The sequence below is a fragment of the Stigmatopora argus genome, chromosome 1 (genome assembly GCF_051989625.1).
Source record: "Stigmatopora argus isolate UIUO_Sarg chromosome 1, RoL_Sarg_1.0, whole genome shotgun sequence".
In the NCBI taxonomy this organism is placed as follows: Eukaryota; Metazoa; Chordata; class Actinopteri; order Syngnathiformes; family Syngnathidae; genus Stigmatopora; species Stigmatopora argus.
This window is the reverse complement of record NC_135387.1, coordinates 22,841,751-22,864,426: the sequence shown is the minus strand read 5'-3', so window position 1 is coordinate 22,864,426 and position 22,676 is coordinate 22,841,751. Positions and strand designations below refer to the sequence as shown.

At 37.7% G+C, this 22,676-nt stretch overlaps 2 protein-coding genes across 2 annotated transcripts in view; one reads left to right on the top strand and one right to left on the bottom strand.

The window, feature by feature from the left end:
- Nucleotides 1-22,676, bottom strand: part of mtor (mechanistic target of rapamycin kinase) — a 60,042-nt gene that overhangs the window by 14,922 nt on the left and 22,444 nt on the right. Inside the window, exons 29-37 of the mRNA XM_077609169.1 lie at nt 13,962-14,037; nt 12,722-12,861; nt 11,886-11,986; nt 11,334-11,449; nt 9,092-9,169; nt 8,116-8,223; nt 4,310-4,435; nt 2,882-3,013; nt 1,798-1,913 (exon numbers count right to left, since the gene is read on the bottom strand). Coding sequence (XP_077465295.1) covers nt 1,798-1,913; nt 2,882-3,013; nt 4,310-4,435; nt 8,116-8,223; nt 9,092-9,169; nt 11,334-11,449; nt 11,886-11,986; nt 12,722-12,861; nt 13,962-14,037 — 993 coding nt within the window. The remainder of the gene's footprint in view (nt 1-1,797; nt 1,914-2,881; nt 3,014-4,309; nt 4,436-8,115; nt 8,224-9,091; nt 9,170-11,333; nt 11,450-11,885; nt 11,987-12,721; nt 12,862-13,961; nt 14,038-22,676) is intronic.
- On the top strand, nt 19,534-21,512 carry angptl7 (angiopoietin-like 7). Its single transcript, XM_077604267.1, has 5 exons — nt 19,534-19,963; nt 20,298-20,398; nt 20,487-20,681; nt 20,811-21,006; nt 21,122-21,512. The coding sequence occupies exons 1-5, from the start codon at nt 19,609-19,611 to the stop codon at nt 21,289-21,291; spliced, it is 1,017 nt and encodes a 338-aa protein (XP_077460393.1). The 5' UTR covers nt 19,534-19,608; the 3' UTR covers nt 21,292-21,512.

Genomic DNA, 22,676 nt, shown 5'->3' with positions numbered 1-22,676 from the left:
GCTAACATAAAGTGAATTGTATAATATATATTACACAGACTACAAAAGTGCAGAGATGTTAATTGTGTCTTACAGTATTTAATTTTTCCATTTTGGCTGGCCTGATACGAATAGGTGAGACTTATAACATTAAAATCTTGAATTTTACATTCACAATAATAATGTTATTTTACAGTCAGGCAGTGAACAAGGAATAAAAATGACCTCAAGATGCCTCAACAGTCTCTGTCCTACTGTACAGTGTATTTTGTGTACACTACTATGTTTATCTCTAAACACACTATTTGCAAATAGGTTAGAGAATGCTGTTGTTTATTTTGAATAGAAATAAAAGGAGGCTGGAGTTGTATCTGTCGTACTTGCTTTTCACAACCCTTCAGAAGAAGTTTGTCTTTAATCTATACAAAGTTGCATAGACAGATATATTAAACAGACCGACAAGACAGACCGACATAAAAACCTAATACCAGACTCAGTGCTCATACAGAAGACATAGCTGTCTCTGGAGGAAAATAAAGAAAGATATAAGCCCTTAACAGAGAAGGGACGATATGTGAATGTGTTGGAGGCAAGCTGGACAACAACTTGGTCACTGCAACAGAGTAACCGAAGACTGGAGTTAATGTGGAGATGGCGACGCCGCTACAGTTAAAATCAAGATGAGTGGAGTACTTTCCAAAACCATGCTAAAAAGGTTGTGCATACTACAATAGATTGCCATTTTTTAGCTAATGTGCTGTAACATTTTAGTTTGCTAAGCTAAAGGAACCGTACTATAGTACTGCGTGACACATGGCTGTGTGCAACACAGTTCAGCATGAAAATGGTTCGAAAAAATGGTTAACAACTATTAAATTATTTTGAACTTATCTTTTGTTTCCAAAGTAATACTAGGGAATGTGTTTATTTTAAGAAAACTAGCAGCGGAGGATGAACCAAAATGTGATTACAGTCCAGGGAAATGTCCAAAAAAACGTCATCATTGTTTTAACATTTTATAATATAGTATTGTCAGGATTATTTTTCCTATAACTGTATTGGAAAATTAAGAATGGAATCATGTAGCTATCTGAGATATCTTTCAAAGAATGTTTTTACTTTATCATTTTCCATTTCTCATAATCAACTATCTTTAATCAGGATCTGAGAACACAGGAGACCAATCGCAATGTCAGCTTCTTGAAAAGCAGCAGTTGTAGCTGACAACATGTTAAAAAGATTTCATTCTGTTCATGGTTTCCCACAGTGCGTTGTAACGTTGTGCCAGAGCTGTCAGGCAAGTATTCGGAGGGAGGCGTGAAGACGAAAAACCGGCAATGTAGTAGAGGATGCGGATTACATCTTTGACATTTGATGGAATGAAGCCACCATGTTTAGGCTGCTTGTGAGTGACTGTGTGTGATAGAGGTCTAATATCACAGTGTGAACATTTACTATTTAGTCACTCAAAAAATGTCTCACTTTGAAAAGAAGAAATGTGAAGTTGATTTTTTTTTTTTACGGAAAAAAACCCAATACAATTGATCCATTTTCCGTGAAAAAGCATGTTAGATTGTGTTTTTGGCTAATGTGGAAGTATACATCAAAAAGGGTACATATACAGACACTACCAATGAAAAAGGAAAAGTGATGGAAACAGCTTGAATATTTATCTCTCATATACCGCCTAAGCATCTTTCCATACATAACACTAATTTATACCAGCGGGATTCTTAACAAATTTCTATAGTATTTGGTAGTACATACTTGGACAGTCCAGCACCACATGTTGTAAATGTCTGTACAAAGGGGACAAACCTGGCCATCAATTTGTGAAGCTCCTGTTTGTGTTTTTGGTCTTCAGCTGCAATGGCATGCTGGGCTTGCTGCTGCATCCCTTGTACAAAATGCTGCATATGCTGGAAAGCATCAATCTGAAGAGGTACAAAATGATTAATTTGGGGAAAAACACTTTCTATATGGCAAACATACTAATTAACATTTTTCACCCTGTATGAGAAATCATCATCAAAAAGTCATCATATCATCACAACGTAATACAACATCTATTTCCAAAATATCATCTACTAAATATTACATCCATCATCTGCTTGCATGTGTGTATTTTGTGTGCAAGTATATTTAGAGTTACAATGAGCAGTACAGCTTGGCTGGAGCAGTACAAAATAAGCCCTAGTAATGTTTTTATAGTGTTGTTAAAAAGGTATTTGCCAGATTCTGATTTTTTTAGGGTTACTACATCACTTTAAGATAAACATATTTAAATCTCAGACAAATATAACATAAGTGAAGAGAAAAAGTATGATTTTTTTGTTGTTGATTTTATTTAATAAAAGAAAAGAAATATTTAAAGCAATGTGATCTAATGTGGAAAAAGTAATTTCCTCCTTGTTAAATCAATTATTAACTGTGGCTGTTTTTCTGTTTGTTAGATTTTTGCCAGCCTTTTTGAGTTTCTTTTCAATTACCAAATAGGAAAAGAAGATTGAATAAATCATACTTTGTTTTTCCTTTTTTTTCTCAACCCTCAAGTTATTCCAAGTTTCCCTGTAGGACTTTCTTTAACTGCTAGGAATTTAGTGGAAACACAATGTTTTTTATCCATCTTTAAACCTAATAAATCATAAACCACTACTCTTTAATAACTGACTCATGCACGTCTAACGTTACAAGCTCTCTACAGCGGGATACAATTGTGATGGAAGTATAAATTTCTGTGGCCGTAGACCATCATGCAGTGCCAAACTGGCCGGGCCCATACAGGAAAAGTGAAAATAATATTAAGTGATCACAAGACTGATAGTTTGAAACTTTCAACCCCTTTGTAGTTACTGTATTTCCATCAAGGAAGGGTGAACAAAGAAAGATCACTTGCACTTACCTTGCGGGCACTCTTCCACATGTACTTCATATATGCATATGTAACATGTGGGTGGGCTGTGGGCAGTGGGTGATCAAGTTGCTTGGAGGGGTCAACACCCAAAAGGAGCACAAGGGTCTTATGGGCCAAAGCCTGGAACGTGAGGAATAATAAAGTCACTGAGGGGTCAATCAATCGCAGCAAAAGGAAGAGCAATGTCAGGATGTACATTTCATAGACTACAAAGTACGGCACCCAATGACAATGTGTCATTTTGGGAAACATAAGAGGACTTGACATCCCTGCAGCCTTTCATTATATAACTGCCATGACACATCTTTCGAGAAGTAGGCATGACTAAGTTATTAGGAAGCTTTGTGGAAGCAAAAAAGGTAAAAAGGAGAAAAGGAACAGTTGTAGAGAGGTCATTTTTTCCAACACCCTGTGCTCACATTCCCCATTATGCTTGCCACTGCTTTCATTTTCAGTTACATCACACTTAGTCATTTAAACATGCTGTGTTTTGCGTGTGTGCGTGCGTGTGTTTCTGTGGCTGATTGACTGCAATTATATTTTCAATCAATAGGAATAACAGTGAGTTCAAAGACAGAACATCACTATAAATGATTTGGTCGCAAAAACTCTTTTTGAAGGTTGCTTGCCACTTGATCATGGTCCAAAATGGTTGAAAAAAATGTTCAAGATGTTGTCGCTCACAGACTTCAGACTTGTATTGGCAGATGAAAGCAAGTTTGATAAAATACTGCAACTGTGACCGAATCATACTGAATTATTGACAGATGAAAAAACAAAACCAGGGAGCAATATACTGAAAAAGTATGAATCTAAAAATGGCTTAAAAATACAGCCATTTAATAGACCCTGATTCCTTACAACTACAGTTGGTGAAGAGGGTGAGGTGAGGGGTAGTAAACAATTCAAAGGCCAGAGCTAGTGAAGAAAGGAAAAAAGTACAAAGCAAAGGACCAACATTTTTTTTCTTTTTTAATAATCCTTACATTAAAAAAACAAAATCAGAAATGCACATGCAACGTTTTTCTGAAAATAGCTATTTATTAATCCACTAATTGTTATTTATTCATTATTAAATCATTGGCTGCAAGATGGTTACTGTATTTTCCGCACTATAAGGCGCTCCTTCAGTGAATGGCCTATGTGAAAATTTGTTTTAAAAATAAAGCGCACTGGATTGTAAGATGCAGTAGTAGTAGTGGTAATGCAAAATGTTTCTTTGAGAAAATTGAAGTCCCTTAGTTGCGCCTCATAGTGCGGAAAATACAGTACTCTTACTTCTTAAGGAGGATGGCAGAAAACAGATCTTGCAAAACATGAATGCAATTATTGCAACTGCAAATTTACATTAATATTTTGACCTTTTTTCAGTGTGTTACATTTTACAAAGTGTATACTTCTGGGAAATATACTTACCAGACGTCCACTTTTGCCACAAAGACTAGCGTATTTTAGCCACGTCCTCATATCCTCATGAGGGCTGATCACGAGCGACCTCACCATCAGGATTCTTTGCCAGTCTTCTACGATGCGCTGACAGCCCTGAGGGGAAAACAAAATTGCATGGATGAAATGCTCTTTTGGTACCATCTTCAAAGATCCTCCACCCACTCATTATTCACGATATTTTACACAAGAGAGCAAAAACCCTAGATGTCGTTATTGCCATTTTCAAAAACACCCACACGTGACTCTAGTACTCTAGTCCAACGAGCCAGAACCAAAAAAATCAGGTCATCATTTCTGTATCTTAAAGAACCAATCCCTGACATGATTTACATCACTAAAAGCAATATTATAACTGATTTTAACAAGAAAGAGCATATGAGAGAATGGTGTAACTCAAAACTTGATGTCCTTCAATAGACCAAATGACCAAAAACCTTGTTGCAGGAACGTTTCCGAGGAAATCATTTTTTTTTTTACAATTTAACTAGACCAATGGAATAGTGCTACTGAATAAAATAAGGGAAGGCGTAGGCACAGGAATTCTTGGACAGAAATAAATCCCAAATGAATCAGAAATAGGGAAATAAAATGTTCACTGTCTTTACAGATCCTGCCTTGGCATTAGAAGATCTATAGTTTTGCCCCAAGCAGCCCTCGCAGGATTCGCAGAGAACATCTTTTATGATTGGAAAAAGAAGACAGTCTGATCAAGCTTTATTTTACTGCATAAGGATTTCTATGTCTGGAAATGCGTTCTTTTCAACTGTCAAGTCTGAAACCTTTGAAAAATCACAGAGAAGAATTTGCCAGGTGTCATTCCAAACCGTGAGAAGAAAATGAATAGGACAGGATAAAAACACACTGCTTTCCAATTTGTGGTATATTGGTGAGGAGCACGACTTTCTCATAAGCCAAATATTAACTCCTGCACACAAAATGTAAATACTATTTTCTGACCAAATGAAAGAAACCCAACAGGCACACCATCAGTTACAATGATGGCTCAGCAATTCTGAACATTACCGATTTCTGATAAATAATTTACAACGAGAACATAAATCTCAGCCCAAAAATGTCTAACAATTCAGTAGATAAGAAAAAGATCATGCTAAATCTCACAGATCTTGTTCCTGTGTGTGTGCCATGTCTGCAGTTTAATAAGGTAAAAATTGCACCGCCAATGACTACTTTTGCCTACACTAATTAGCCAAATAAGAGCCATCCTGATGAAATCAAACTTTCTTGCAAATCTAAATGTCAGTTTGAAATTGGAATTGCTCAATTTTTGTGTTTCTTCTTTTGTTGCGCTCTTCTGTCTTTATTCGCCATCGTCCTAGATCTTTCCTGGATAAGGGGGGCTGCTGTACAAATTTTAATTGGCAGGCATCTGAGATTTACAAAAGGGCAAATTATAATAGACCTGTGCTCGAAGAACCCTTCTTTGGCTTAACACCAAACGTTCTGTCTGACCTTGGTTCCCACCATGAACATCCTTTGCCATAATTATAAAGATATTCACCTGTTTCATACGGTTTGGAGCTTAAACGCAGACTAAGCAACCTTGTTGTCATGGCCCAATACAGGGCCCATAGTTCCCATAGCACGAGAATCATTGAAAGTGAAAGAAATATAAGGCCGCCAGGGTAACAGGGGGCCAGCTAACTTCCTTGCGTGGTGTATGACATGGTGGCCTGTCTTCAGTATGCCTAAAACATTTGTCATTGCTAAGTCATTACTTCTTCCCAGAGTCTGGTTCAATTATGGAAGGAACCCACAAGTCCCAAATCAGACTGTATGGAAATCGATGTGTAAAACGGCAAATATTTAGCTTTAAATGGTGCATCAGCCAAAAGAAGCAGAACAGAAATGGAATGTTACGACATAGTATATTCATCACATCATCTGTCAAAAAGATTTGGTTGAAAAGGCCTTTTTCTTCATCGTATGTATTGGCATCAGATATTTAAAATGCAATATTTCCACCTATTGTGGGGCCACCAAGTACGTGAAATAGATTAAATACTTATGATTACTGTATTTTGTAATAGTCAAATTACCCAAGCTCAACAGGTAATATATCCGAGGTCATAGGTTTTGAGTGTGGAGGCAGATTTGAGAATGGATGGAGGTTAGAAATTGTGATCGATTCTTTTCTAGCTTAGTTTTTGCATCAGCAAGATGTTTCCTGGGCACAAAAAGTATATGGGTACTAATTAATCACTTCATCCCCAACAGATTGTCACTTGGGCGGCAAACACCACAGCACTCATCAAGAAGGTGCAGCAGAGGCTACATTTCCTGAGAATGCTCAGGAAGGAGCAACTGAACACCAACCTGCAGAGGGTGATCAACACAGACCAAAAGATCATCAACTGCCCCCTACCTACTCTGTCCAGCTTCTATGAATCCCGGTGCCTTAGAAGGGCAGACAGCATTATTAAAGACAATGTGTATCCTGGCTTCCACCACTTCAACCTGCTGCCCACTGGAAGGGGCTACAGAGCCATAACAGCCAAGACCAACAGACTCAAGGACGGTTTCTTCCCAAGAGCTTTCACCATACTCAACTCGAGTTCTGCACCTAGGACCTAATCAAGACTAATTACTTATACTACTTATTTATTATGTTGACCACTTGTTTATCTATTACTATTTAGTGATTATTTTTCTATCATTACTATAAACTGATTTGTTGTCATGTCTATACTCAGCGAGTGGTGCGCTCTCAACAACTTGGCACTGAACGTCTCCAAAACAATGGAACTCATCCTGGACTTCAGACGGAACAAGCCCGCTTCGCTCTGCTGACCTCCCTTGGATTACTTTTTAATTTATTTCCTATTAATTTGCCTGTTTGTTATTGTTATTTGTGCACTACGTGGTGAAAGATTCAAATCTCATTATACTTGTATAATGACAATAAAAGCATTCAATTCAATTCAATCACGCAGAAGATGAAAAAATGGGTGCATCACCCATTTACAACCAGTACTTAGGCTGTTAAAAAACTACTACGAGCAACATTAATCCTTTCAAAGCAACAGTGGCATAACAAGCTTCGTAATATTTAGACCGAAACACTTTGACACCTCAGTGCGTATAAATATTTTGGACTATCACAAGACTGTTCATGTTGACATGATCGTATTTTGTCACAAGACTGTTCTTACTGACATGATCGTATTTCTCTACAAGAGCCAGTAATCTATATGTGGTGCTTTGTTTTATGTGCATTGCACTTTAATGTTAAAGTTAAGATTGGCCCAAGGCTCACAAGTCTTTTTATGAGTCTACTTTTTCTTCTTGTTGCACTGCAGTTAAATTTTGTGAGAAATGCAATTTTTTTTTTATTTCATTTTATAAAAGAATTCAAGTGAATAACATTATAATTTGATACCATAATAATAAAAAGATAATTCTTAAATAACGATTAAGTCCTCGATAGAAAAGAAATTATTCTTTTAACTATTTGTGTTGCATTATAAAACAAACAAAGCCATATAGAGGAGGCTGCATAGAAACAAAGATCGTCGAAAACCAAGACAACTTATTGTACAAAAATCAGATGTGAAGACAGGAGCTTTCAGTGCTTCTTTCATACACTTGCGACTATGAAGCTTTATCCACGAAAACTGTTAATGTTTGGCATACAATGCCGCCCTTGAGTAACAGTAGCCTTTTCAACATCTGCTCTTTGCTGCATTTGAGCCTTCACACGTGAGTTCATTCGAGTGTGCGCGCTTCCATACATCATGTTGAAGGCCTGAGGTTACCTGAAGTCTCTCCCACCATGTTTCCCTAATGATGTCCCTCCTCTCAGGCACAAGCTTGTACTGAATCACCTCCTCCAACTCAGACAGCATCTGGCACGACACCATTGCCTGGGAAGAACATGAATAGATTTGAGATGATTTAAGCGTTTAAATTTATGGGGACAAAATTCTGTAACAGTGTAATAAAACGGACACCACAACAAGCGTGGCTGTCGCAAGGACATGGTCATTACCAGTTCCTCAGGTTTTTGGAAATGTACATGATATTGTGGAACTTCTTGGGAAGATGTCTGAACTGTGCTCATATAATGTGGTTTTCAACTAAAATTTGTGGGGGAAATGGCTGTTAAAACAGACTTAGAGAGTTCATAATCTGAGCGATCAGTTCAACTAGAATTTAAGCATTAACAACTGTGACAGGGTAAAATTGTGTCCCATTTTAAGAAATGAAGTCACACCTTATAATGTTTTTAATCCATGCTAGTTTGTTCGAAACCAGTAGGTAGTGTGTCATGGCAGTCTACTCGTGTGCAATCAAAAAATGTTTTGTACCAAGATGGTACCAGTGGGAGTGATACGATTTATTGACTCGAATTAGTTAATTCCAAAAAATGTAGTGTTCCAAAGCATTGTAAATTGCCTAACTTTTCTAGTTAACATTTAAATCTAATTTAGTATCAGTAATTTATGTATTCATCAATTATGTGGTATGTTCTAATGTAATTTTGTTTAAGTGGATTTTTGTTCTGATTTGGCTAAATGTGCACTTCTAATATAGTTGGCCAAAAAAATCTGGTTCTGATTTCTGATTGTTAGACTTCAGACAATCACTTCAAATGTGATGACATTTGTCTAGACGTTCATGATAGCAATTTAAAAAAAATCAGAAACCTCTTCAAGACAGATCAGACTCATACAATAGTTTTTGAAAAGCTGGTAATAATTTGCAATAAACATAACATGTTTTATAACATACTCCATAGGCTCGACTATAACTCTCTCCAGCCATGGCTGTCAGCTCAGCATCAAGGAGGTCTCTTGCTTTATCAATGCACTGCAAAACAAATATAATTATACATTGAATGTTGTCAACAATGCTCTCATGCAGAAAAAACCCTTTTTCCTAAATAGAAAAACATGTTTTGTAACACTGAATCTGGAAGTGAATGTTCAAGGATACCTGATGTCTATCTATGAATTAGCTTATGGTTTAATGGAAAAGTAGGATAATCAAAAATAGGCATGTCTTTTCTTTGTATTAATAATAATTGGTTGCATGTCAATTTTAATGTCTCAGTATATTGTTATCACAAACGAAGGTAAAATGGTTGACTGAGGAAGTTATTGCAGGTCAAAGCAAAGAGCTGTTTGTATCCAACAACCAGCAAATATTTATCCCAGGGAGAAAGAAGAAGGTCGTCATGCCAAAACACCTGTGTTGGCATGCGGAACAAGAGGAGGGATTGGGGAGAGTAAGGATGTGACAGTTTATTCACAGTTCCAGTGATGGGTTTTTATTGGCATAGGCTGAGCCCAGACGGCTCCTGATAAATACAGTGTCTGGCTTTAGCAAAAGCAAAAATATGGTGACCCAATCCAATCTCTTCCCTAATGATTGTGCTTATATGCACTTAAATAGTTCCCCTAATACTACTCCAGTATACCATTAAAGCATGCTATGTCGGCATCATTGGAGTAAAGTCTAAAATGTGTAACAATTAAATCAACCCAAGAGGGCAGCTCATATAATCAGTAATGTTTCAGAAGATTCTACCCTTGAATTGCAGTGGTTATGTTCTGTGGCGGAAACAAAACATTTGGAAAGCCACCTCAAATGAGGCACAGATATATTCTGGGATTTTGTAGCAGGTCTGCTTGAGTGGCAAAAGAACACGTCCATATGAAATCAGAAGGACCGAACAGTGAGGATTAATAACAAGATCCGAAAGAATGGACTGAGTTCATGTTGATGTTTAAACTCTCACCCTAGATCCATCTGCTTTTCATTGACCATTATTCATTTTGAGTGGACTGGTGTCAATAAAAGTAAAATTGCATTCCCCATTCATTTGATTCTGTGTCCTTTAGGCCACACCTGGATCTAATTTCTGTCTTTGAGGGGGTTAGGTGGAGATGGCCAGGGGGCATAGAGAATAACTAGTTGCCGTAAAACGTGCTGGACGAATCCCGGGAAATTGAAGGAACAGGTGTTTACTAATGTGAAAGCTAAAGGCTTGCATTCATTGGAAGTCTTGGCAACATTATCCAATGACCTCATCTAATTTGCATAGGGGATTTGGCTCCAAGGAAATGAACTTGAAGGCCAAAGGGCTACACGTTCAAGATTTTACAAATAAAAATAGAAATACATCCAAATCATTTACCAAGTGTCAAGTAGATATTGAGAAACTAAGAAAGATTTGGAGCCATGTTCCCACAAAAGTATTTGCGATTTAAACTGCACCAACTGCATTTCTCAGGTTCAGCCTTTCTATTTCATATGGCATTTAATATTTTTTTACTCTACCGGTCCAATATTTTTCATGCAAAATAGTATTACCACACACTTGCGGACGAGTAGAATTTTACATCCTCCTCCTGCCAAGCACGTGCCCTCAGAGGCTGTGGTGGAGCCAGCCACATCATGAGTTACATCGTTGGCCCTCAGTAGCAAATGCCTTTGTGGATCTTGCATTTGGAAACGACTGCTCTTAAGAGAGCGCATTGCTTGGACGGTGTAAAGTTCTTGTGCTTACTTAGTAGTTTTGGTCAAATATTTTCATTATATTGCATGGCAAACAGAAGACTTATTTTAACCATCAGAAAACTAGTACTAAAAAACTACTCCTTGTAGAGGAAGGAATATGTTTTGAAGGTAACTTACATAAAATTAACACCATGTAGGTATCACATTATAACAGTAAAATAAAAAAACCTATTAAAAAAACCTTTGTGAACATGTGAGCCGATGTGGGAATTTAAACAAACATGGAATACACGTGAACATTTTTTGTATCCTCACTACAGTTTGTACAATGCGGTTCAGTTTTAATGGACTGCTCAAAAGACGAATGAAGATTCCAGAAAATGGGAGGCTATAAAGTGTTCCCATGCCCTTTCTTTATTTTCTCTAAAAATATAGCCTTTAATGTACTGTACACTCAATGGGGGCTGAAAGTTCACTCAAGTGGGTGTATTTTAAATATGATGTAACATACCTGTTGAGCCAATGAGAACAGGTCCTGATGGAGGGCTAGAACTGCTCTGTAAAATGCACCATCATGTGTGTCTCTTGGTATCATGCATGTGTATTCCTCCATGCTGTCCCAGTGTCCTGATGGCAAAACAATCAAGTATAAAAAGAAATGTTCAAGGCCGTGATGATCTATTCACCCTAGCTTACCATTGTATATATAATTTATGAATTGAATAACACATGCAGATCAAACAGACTACAGCCTGACTTTTAAATGACAGATGGCAAAGATAGTCCTTATATACACAGCTCTGCTGGTTGAAGGCAAAGCCACAGACCACAAGTCTCAAAGGATGCTCTTTGACCATGCATATGTCTATCCTCCCCTATAATGAATTGTTTTATGAGTGCCCACTACCACGTTATGTGAGAAAGGATTGTTTAAATTGCATTCAGTAACCCATTTTACTAGATCGCAGCAGTTTTAAATGCAAAAAATAATGTAAAAGAACTGCTCACCATGAGGTAATATTTGCAATAGTGTATGTGGATATGATTAAAGTATCCAAGTTACCTAGTCCCCAAGCGGCCGCAGCAGCCATGCGAGCCATCTTAGCCTGGGTTTCTTCACTGACAAGAGCCCACTCCTCACAGCACTGCTGGTGTAACTGGCCCCTAAAAAACAGCAACAACATCATCAGCAGGGGCTGCGATTGTGCATGTACAGTAAATGATAGTGGTATATACTTGACCCCACAGAGAACTATGTGTTCTTAAAAAATCAGATCTTCTTTGACTCATGAGTCTGACAGGTATTATTTAATCTTCACTCTTAACAGGTTTGCCCACACACACGCATAAAGCCAACTGGAGATAAAATACTCCTTGAAAATCACATTTACCAAAATGGCACCATTGACAACAGTCAGACAAGCAGATGGCCATCTGCTTAAAATCTAAATTTCGGTGAGTATTCACATTCAGTGTTTGGATTTCGTTGACATTGCTGTCTTTTGTACCAAGAATGCAATTTGAGGAGGAGCTGTCGCTATGCAGTTTTCTGTAGAATGGTAGAATGGCTACACCTATAACCAAAATTGTCTCTCTCTTCATTCTTTCCGGAGTTTATTACTTCCGTCATCTCAAAGGAACTTCTTTTTATCCTTTCACCCCATCCAAAAGAATTTTGTTAGGGCATATTAGGAAAAAGCTGCATAAGCAGAGAGTACAGGGATATTGATATTTCAAACCATATTGACAAACTCGATGTCATAAACGCAGTTACGAAAAAAAAATTCAGATTTTAAAAACATAGCTGATCAAGTGTTTATGCATTAAGCTAATAAAACTAAAATGTTCAGTTTGTACGAGGTATTGCTGGTGTCAGACAAGCTCTAAATGATCACACACCATTCTCCCAGGGCCTCTAAGCAGCGCATTCTGCCCAGGATGAGCTCTGGATCCTCTTTGTTCATGTCAATCTTCTTGTCATATGCCACCAGGGCGTCTTCCCACTCATGGAGTTTCTCGTACCAGGTGGCTTGAATTTCCTGTGGGGAAAAAAAGAAAGATTTAAATAGTTGTAGTACACATTCTTTGGAACATAAAAGATCAATAAAAATAGATGGTAGTGGGTAGTTGGTCATTCCAAAAAAAGACTGTGATTTTACTAAATTGAAGAGAATAGGCTTCTGTACCAATGTTGCAATCTTGTGTTGCTATCCATTCTAAATGGGTATCTAACTGAGTTTTATATGAATATTTCTTAGACCTCTAAATTATGGAGAACATGTTTAAACACAAAAACATATCTTCTTATTGTTACAACTTTTTTTGTGATGACTGTGAAGTCAGTTATAGCTCCACACACCAAAATTGATAGACTCAACTGCAAGAACTATGGATATCACTGATAACACGAGGAAGGGCAGACATTCTAGGATATTTGCATTTGATCGGCTGTTCCCATGCCAGCGGCTTTTTCCTGGATCTACTGACTTGTGTTTTTTCTCCACCATTACAAATAAGAAAAATGAAATTCTTTGGTTGTTTTTTCAATTCGTTAAACTGGTTTATTTGCAAAGGGTTGCACATAAAAGTTTTGTCAATCACTTTAATATTTATATTTCTTAAAACACAGGGGGAAGAATTCTCCCTGTAAATGACAAATCAGCAAAGTAAATGGGTTTGCCACATGTTAGTTTTTTAGAACATGGTGTTCTGCAGGTATGCAGCTGGAATGATCAAGGACACCCCCTAAAGAGTATGCAGACAAAAGACCAAACATTACCGAGTTCATGAAGGTTATATTTTATCATGAGCATATATGATGGTGTAATAAGGTAAAGGTGTCAATAGGAATTACCAAATCCAGAGCCAAGTTTCTGAAATTCCATATCCCACAAGAAAAAAAATCTATGTAAAAATTATGTAGTAGGTTTTTCTTTTTGGGGGTGACAACCCTTTTATAAGGCTTTTTTGATAAGGGAGGGGGAGGACAAACTACAAACCAAATTTTCTCTCTATGCATGTATACATAAATATATACTATTTTGCTGATTTTGCACATCTTTAAAATCAATTAGACCTCTCTCTATTAAAGATTTTACTTTTTATTTATTTATTTTTAAATTTTATTCAAGATACTTACCAGTTCACCAAAATGTTTCATGGCATACTCCAACACACCTGATGCAGCTTCTGGTTGCTGCAGTTTATTGTTGATACTGAGGGAAAAAAATTAAAATGAAATAAATAAGTTTTAAATGAAAAGGTTTTCAGTTGAACTCATACGAATTTTGCAGGAAGGATATCTGAGTTAAGATAAAATCACTTTTGGCTTTTTTGACAATAGTATTCACAGGTTAAATAACTTCCTAATATTAGGATATAACACTATAAATTGCCCCTAGGTATGCGTGTGAGCGTGAATGGTTGTCCATCTCTTTACGCCCTGCGATTGGCTAGCCACCAATTCAGGGTGTCACTTTTTTGGCCGAGTTTTAACAAGATGAACACTTTTTATTTAATGATAATGAACTTGGAAATGATAAAATTACTGTTTATTGAACGTTCAATAAGGAAAATTTTCACCGGGTGAAAAACCCTCGCATATCATCTCAGAATCGCTCTGTGCAATTTCAGACACATTTTGCTATGCTAGGTCACAAATGTGTTACCAATAAATCCAACATGAACACACTGAACTCAACATCTGGAAACACTACTTTGAAAGGCAACTCTAATGTATTTCCTTAATGGCAAAACACATGAGTGACCACAGCCAATATATCTGGAGAAATTAGGCCTTTGATAAATGCTGGTATGCAGTGGAGTTCCTCGGGGTATTTTATGAGGGATACCTGAGTATATTTGCGCTTTGAAACACTGTTGAGGTCAGAATATGATGAAATGGCTCATCAAGTGACCATTCCAAACATTATAAAGCTGCTTGTGAGACATGAGTGTGTGACAGGTAAACTTAATAAACACACAAGTGAGTGACTTGAATAGAAACCAAATGCATTCCTTCAACACGGAGTCATCCTCCCCTACACCAGCCCCTTACATGTCCTCTCTCACTACATCCATGTATCTTCTCCTTGGACCACTTCTATACTTGTTCCCTGGCAGTTCCACCTTCAACATCCTTCTACCGATATCTCTCCTCTAGACATATTCAACCCATCAGTCTACTTTCCCTGACCATGCCTAACCTTCATACTCTCTCTTATTGACCCATTTCTAAAAATAAAATAAAAAACATTAAAAAATAAATAATAAAATCAATTGATACTATCCAACCTGGTCAATCATAAGAAGGACCTCAGCACCTTCATCTCCACTACTTCTAGCTTTGCCTGCTGTCTTTTTACAAGAACTGCTGTCTCTAAGCCATATATCATGGCCTCACCACTGTCCTGTAGACCTTTCCTTTCATCGTCGTTGACACTCTCCTATCACATAACACACCTGATACTTTCCTCCAGCTGTTCCACATGGTTCCTCCCTTCCTTTCCACATTCTCCATCAGCCTGCACTGTTGACCCCAAGTACTTGAAGTCTGCTTCCTTCTTTACAGCTACTCCTTGTAATTTTCATTGTAAGAATCTTCTCTTCTTAACCCCCTGTTTATTAGGTATATATATCAACTCCCCATATGGTGCTTCACTGGTAAAAAGAATAATAATAATCATAAAAATCTTAACGCTACTTACAACTACGTAGCAAATTATAATTCATTATTAATATCCATGTTCTGTGAGGCTCATCTGTCCTGATACATTTCCTGAATAAACAACATATTACTGCAAGGGGAGTACACTAAACTCCCACGTGGCACACAAATTTTTTTAGCTTTAAAAGAAACTCAGAGTTATCATTCTCCAAAGCAGCTGAACAGGACAGCTGTAAAATCGGTAAATAAGGACACATCCTGCTAAAAGTCCAGGCAATCTGTTACACGGAGTGAACATGCAATTAAGCATACAACCTAGCAACAGTGCTGGAGAGCAACTGGTGGAATGACAGTGTCCAGCAGTCTATATAATTCCACAACAATAGTTGCTATGGGGGGCATAGACCTTTGACACCATTAAACTGTTTTTTCCCTTAACCAAATAGATTCTACTAAATATGTAGAATAGATTTTGTTCTGTTTAACACAGGAAACAGAAAACAGGCAAAAGTTTCTGTTGGTCTTTTTTTTGTTACCCCAGGCATGTTGGGCTTCCAGCTGGAGAAACTATTCCAACACTATCACCAAGTGGGAGGCCAGAGCAGACCATGTTTCCTGCGCTTGTCACCTTCAGGTTTAGAGGCCTACAGAACAAAGTGGCTCTGGTGCCCCCATCCCTAAAAACCTGGAAGTGACCTCATTGGAATGCTGCTGCTGTGTGAACGAAAAAGTCTGGACTTGCCTCTGCATACTTACAATTTTCTTAATAGGATTACAGTGGAAATATTCCCTAATTTATGTTGAAACATGTAAAATTAAGTGGTACAGAAAGCATAGCTAAAACTCACTCACTAATTTTCTGAACCGCTTTATCCTCATTAGGGTCACGGGGGTGCTGGGGCCAATCCCAGCTGTCTCCGGGCCAGAGGCGGGGGACATCCTGATTCGGTGGCCAGCCGATCGCAGGGCACAAGGAGATGGACAACCATGCACACACACCCATACCTAGGTGCAATTTAGAGTGTCCAATCAGCCTACAATGCATGTTTTTTGAATGTGGGAGGAAACCGGAGTACCCAGAGGAAACCCACGCACGCCCGGGGAGAACATGCAAACTCCACACAGGTGGACCGATCTGGACTTGAACCCAGGACCCCAGAGCTGTTAGGCCGACGCGCTAACCACTTGGCCCACTGGGCTGCCTATAGCTAAAACTAAATAACTGAATTAAATTAAAATAAAAACAACTGAGAATTGACCCTCATCCAGAGAACACAACAGACACTAAATATTGTGGGCCCTTATATATATCCTGTGACAACATTTCTCTTAAAACCATTTCTAATTGCACAAAAATGTTCTTATTCAGACCTTCGGTAAGATATGAGAATTGGGGCCAATTTACACTCTTTCCCCACAGGATGCATGTCTTAGCTACTTGTTTGGAGAGTGGCAAACGATTAGCTGATGGAGTGGCTTGCATTTGCTGTATAACAGATACCACCTGGCAGCCATCACAAACCTAAGCCACCAGGACATCTGAAGGTCTGCCAAGACATGAAGTCAGCCAGTGAGCTGCACAATGCCCCCAGTGTAGTCATGGAAAATAGAATAATAGTGTGTTACATTTTCGTTAAAGACCCTGTAAAAACTGATTTGTTTCTAATACAAAATGAAAATGCAAACCCCAATTCCGATAAAACAGTAGTAGGTATTTTTTGGTTATTGTTCATTTATTTGTTCATACCTCTAAACTTAAATTACAATCTCCCAGTAGAAAGGTTCCAGACAACTGGTCAATTTGGTTTAAGTGAATTTCTTCTCTTTGCTTGTACCTGTTTATTCTATATTCACTGACTGCATTAAATACAATAGAGGATTGGTGTTTCAATTGTCATATCTACTGGCAATTCTAAGGAAAGAGGCCTACCTCAAATTCCATCCAAAATCAGGTTTAATTAAAACTATATTGCTAAAATGTTATGTTTAGCTTTGATATCCATGCAATACTGATATAATTTAATCCGTAATAGGTCTTAGTGATTTGGAATCAAGTCTAATTTATATTAAACAAGAGCTAATTGTAGACCACAGTGTATGTCAGTAAACAAAGGCTTGAAATAGTGCATCATAATAATGATTCATGTATGAGCAAGTGGGAGTAATAGGCTAAATGCCTATAAACGATATATACATGTAGAAAAAGAGGTTATGAAGAATGGAGAATAAACATTATGTTATAACTCAACATTTTGAAAAAGAATCCTCTGGTTCTTTTTCACCCCAAGTAATTGAACCAAAGAGTATTCTGCTGACAGTTTAGCACCAGTGGTCACTGCTTAATAGCAAAACATCTTTCGGTCATGTATAGTGGCAGAAAAGCCTCCAGTGAGCATTTTGTTACTACAGCGTTATGTCAGCCACCATTTTAGGATAAATGCAATTAGCTTGACAGGTGGTCGAAAGTGTCCCTACTGAGGGCAAAAGAAATCTGGTAAAGAGATTGGTTGTAGGGTGCTTTCGGTGAGTATATTGTGTAACATCTAATGAACTGAATTAGAGGGTGTGTATTTAAGTGTGCTGTTTCCAAGGAAAAACAGTGAGCTTGTAAACATACACAAACAACATCCAGCTGGGTGTGTTAGCTCTGAATGAAAGAGTTCAGGGCAAGTAAATAGGAAAGCAATGCCATTAGGATACATTAGAAGCAAGTGAGATTTATGAGATTTTTCCGCCAAGACTCTGACGCACATTAGAGACTTTGGTTATAGAATTCACGAGTTTAATGACCAACTATTATCACTTCACAAAACGCCCCTTTAATACGGAATTCAAGGACAGCCACAATACTAAATGATAAAAATATCTATTTAGGCAACATAAGCCTCATATGACATGTCAAACAATTTTTTCCCCTGTATTATCTTCTCTGATTGTGATATTGTGTGCCCTGATTATACAATCTGATAATTGGCAATAATTACAATTAAAATGCCACAGGAAATATTACATTATATATATAGTATACATATATATAGTATATATATATGTATACTATATATGTGTATATATATGTATAATATATATATATATATATATATATATATATATTCCTATCCAATTAACAAAAATGTACAAACTGAATTCCAAAAATGTTACGACACGATACAAATAATAAAAACTGCCATGTTTCAATATGTTCCTCAGAATAGAATATGATAGAAAAGATGTTTGAGAAAATGTATAATTTTAAGGGCAAAATGTTAAATTCCATGGTTTCAACCCATTTCAAAAAAGTTGTGACAAGGCCCTTTTCACTACTGAGGCATCGCCTCTCTTCTTTCACCAGTCTGCAAATATATGGGGACCAAGGAAACAAGTTTCTCATGTTTAAAAAATGGGAATGCTTTCCAATGCATTTCTAATACAGGCCTCTAACAGTTCGACTGTCTTAGCCCTGCTTTGTTGCATTAGGCTCTTCATGATGTGCCAAATTTTCTCTGTAGGCGAAAGCTCTGGACTGCAGGGTGGCTATTTTACTAACCAGATTCTTTTCCCATCCTAATTTATGAAAACATCATAAATGCTACATTTACATAACCAACATTTCTCTCAAAGAATATACTGCAAATAAAATCTGCAGAGGTAGCTGAGAACGCAAAGAAAATGCAAAGGTCTGCAAAGGAGCAAGGTTTTCGTGTATCCTAATCATTAAAAGTAATTTGGAGAATTATGAAGTTGACTTAATTTTCTAAATGAATTTGGAATTTCAAGCATCAACTTTGACGTTCTTTTTTGCTCTTTTTTATATTATTTTTTACTGGAGACATTAAAAAAGTTACATTCCAAGGGGCCAAGCAACGAGCAGCACACGAGTATAGCTTCTGTGGACTTAGTGAAAGTAAATTGTAAGAAAAGGTAAAGGGGCAGGGATGAGAAAGACTTAAAGCCAGAGGGTTGAGCACTGGAAAAAAGGGGTGGGTTCAATTGCAAATACTTAAGATGCTCTGGGAAAGGAGATCTTCATTGAGGAAACCAGGGAGAGCTGTTCAAAGAAGAACTACTGAACCACCAAAACTTGACAGACTGCATTTAGGTTCTGAACGCAAACTGTCAAAAAATGTCAAAAGTCAATCTCAGCATTCTGGCAGTCACCATTCTTATGGTGGCTGGGGCAATGGCTCAGAAACCCAGGAAGATACTGAAACCACCTAAGCCACCTAAAGCTCAGTGCTGCGATGAGGTACGTTCTCTAAAGGTTCAAGTGGCAAATCTGACCAGTCTCCTGGGGGAGCTGAGTCGCAAGCAGGAAGTAGACTTGATGAATGTAGTAAGGCAAATGATGGACCTGGACAAGCAGAACCGGCAGCAGGAAGCCAGGGTAACTGAGGCCGAGAGCAAGTACTCTGAAATTAACAACCGCGTGGAGATCATGCAGCTTCAGACCCTACAATCTGCACCTCAGACAACATCAGGTAAGCATCAATAATAGCGGTTGTAATTTGTATGATTTTGGTAAATCAGTAATCACTTTAATCTGTATTGAAAATAAAATCCCTCATCTGGAACTGGAAATACAATCTGGTGGACTGTCTCAGACATTAATTTAAAGCTAAATGATTTCGGTAAAAAGACAACACTAATCAGAGGTGTCGGTCTGAAAATTTTAAAGCAAAAAAAAAACATTCTGTTCAAAACACGTAAGAATGTAAGAATTTTGCCACACATTGATGAAGCTAAAGAAAAAAACAGATTTGATCAAATGATTTACAATTTTAAAATAAATGACAACATTCTCCCCCCATCCAGATGCCATGTATGACTGTGCATCACTCTACAGCAAAAACTACAGGATCTCTGGCGAGTACAAAATTCCAAAAGATGAGTTTTTAGGAACACCTGAGCTTAGTGTAAGTAATAGCAAAGGCATCTTTGTATTGTCTAATTTTGAGAAAGAATGACGATCATTTTTACATTACATTATGAATATGCCTTTAGGTGTTCTGTGATATGAAAACAAATGGGGGTGGCTGGACTCTAATCCAAAGGCGTAAAATTGGCCTGACGTCATTTAACCGTGACTGGAAGCAGTACAAAAGTGGATTTGGATCCATTCGTGGAGACTTCTGGCTCGGCAATGACCACATATTCCGTCTAACAAGGCAGCCCAGTGTGCTAAGGATTGAGATGGAGGTAGGTTCTGCTCAAGAAAGTACAGGGTACTTTCCAGAAGACAAAATACATAAAACTTTTTTTAATGCCCAACAGCACACAATGCACACACAAAAGGTAACACAGTGCCATTAAATATTTGAAATGCAGGACTGGGAAGGAGAGACACGTTATGCTGAGTATGGCTTTTTCACTGTGGCCAATGAGCTCAACAGCTTCAGGCTCTTCCTTGCCCAATACCGTGGAAATGCTGGAGATTCCCTGCGCTACCATAACAACACCAACTTCAGCACCCTCAACAAAGACAATGACAAATGTGTAGATGACTGTGCTTCATTACGCAAAGGTAATTCAAGCAACTAAAAGTAACAATGGAACAATGACTCTTTAAAGGAGAAATGTCAAAAACCTAATATCACCTCTTCATTTAATTGTCTCATCTCAATCTAATTTCTTTCTAGGTGGTTACTGGTACAATTGCTGCACTGACTCAAACTTGAATGGAGTTTTTTACCGCTATGGTGAGCACATGAAGAGCACAGATGGGATCACTTGGTACGGATGGCACGGTCCCAACTATTCGCTCAAAAAGGTGGAGATGAAGGTCCGGCCTGTAGGTTTCCAGCTATAAGTTTTACAGCTGTACATCCTGGATCAACATCACACAAGCTTTCCCTTATTCAAGATCAACCAAATGATGGATTGTCCTCAGCTGCCAAAGAAAGGCAAATTGTTTGTAAGTGGCCTGATTAGGTTTGCGTCAGTTGAATGTTTTTTTTATATACCGTGCGATTGTAAGTTGTAGTTGTGTGTAGTGTATTTATCAATAAAATATTGTATTTTCTAAAATTGTATATGTGTTCTTTTATCACTGTACCACATGAGTGGCTGGATTATGACTCATTTATAGTGCTTATAAAATAAAATGCCCCACAACACCACCCAATCAGTATCATAATGGAGAGTACCAAAGATTTATCTAAATAAATACAATGTTCGAGATGAGTAAACCTATTTTGAACATTTTAATTGTTGGAGTGGGACCAATTATATTGGAATTAGGCTGCATATTTGGGGGGGCTGTTCAAGTATGAAGTTTCTCATTCGTAAAATCTAAGAGTGTATGTATGCACATTTTTTATGAAAGAAAATAAACACTATTTTATTTTAAAGGGAAATGACATGGCTAACATATTTGTCAATTACCATAACTTCCCTACTTCTGTGCCTGCATAGCAATAAAATGTGACCAATGTAATGCACACCACAGTATTTCTTAACATTCATCTCAAACTTATTTGCTTTGAGTTTCCGACCTCTGGCTACCTCCATACACAAAGTTCTAAGGCTGCTATCCCAGCATTGAAGACCACACACAAACCCAAAACATACTCTTCTCTGGCATTAGAAAAAATGCGTGCTTCATAGTCTCAATTGTGTTATGATTTGATCAACGAGTTCGTAAAAGCACAGGCATTCTTTAAAAAGTATCAACAAAAGAATACTTATTCTATACGAGTTCTGTGGTAGTATTATTTGGAAATTTTCATTAAACAAGGTGCCAGATGAAGTAAAAATAAACATCTAATTATGGCTGGAATGCTATCCCTTCCTTTTTGGAAGAAATTGACAGTGGAATAAAGTCCACATAAAGACCTATGGAATGTAGGGAAAGGCTCGCTAATCCAAGTCCACAAACGTAATCAAACTGGTGGAATCGACCGAAAAACTTTGTGGAAAATATTAATAATGTGAGCATTTGTTGAGCAAAGTCCCATGAAGTTTTATAAATAAAATGGGCTCCCATTGTATGAACTGCAAGGCCCTCATTTTATTGACCAGCCTGCCAAAACACTGCAGTCACATCACAAATGGAGCCAACAAGATAACGTCCACACTCCAAAAGCATGCGCAATGAAAGACATGTCTGTACAAGAGACCAGACAGGGTCAAAAATGTTGGCAATGGACTGCAGCTGCTCGACAAAGTGGAAACAGGGTTGTGGTTATCTGTCAG

Bases quoted from the DNA above. Each gene is read 5' to 3' on its own strand.
- angptl7 (XM_077604267.1), top strand. From the start codon at position 19,609: ATGTCAAAAGTCAATCTCAGCATTCTGGCAGTCACCATTCTTATGGTG. The intron at 20,682-20,810 runs GTAGGTTCTGCT...TTTGAAATGCAG, and splicing joins TGCTAAGGATTGAGATGGAG to GACTGGGAAGGAGAGACACG. The intron at 21,007-21,121 runs GTAATTCAAGCA...ATTTCTTTCTAG, and splicing joins CTGTGCTTCATTACGCAAAG to GTGGTTACTGGTACAATTGC.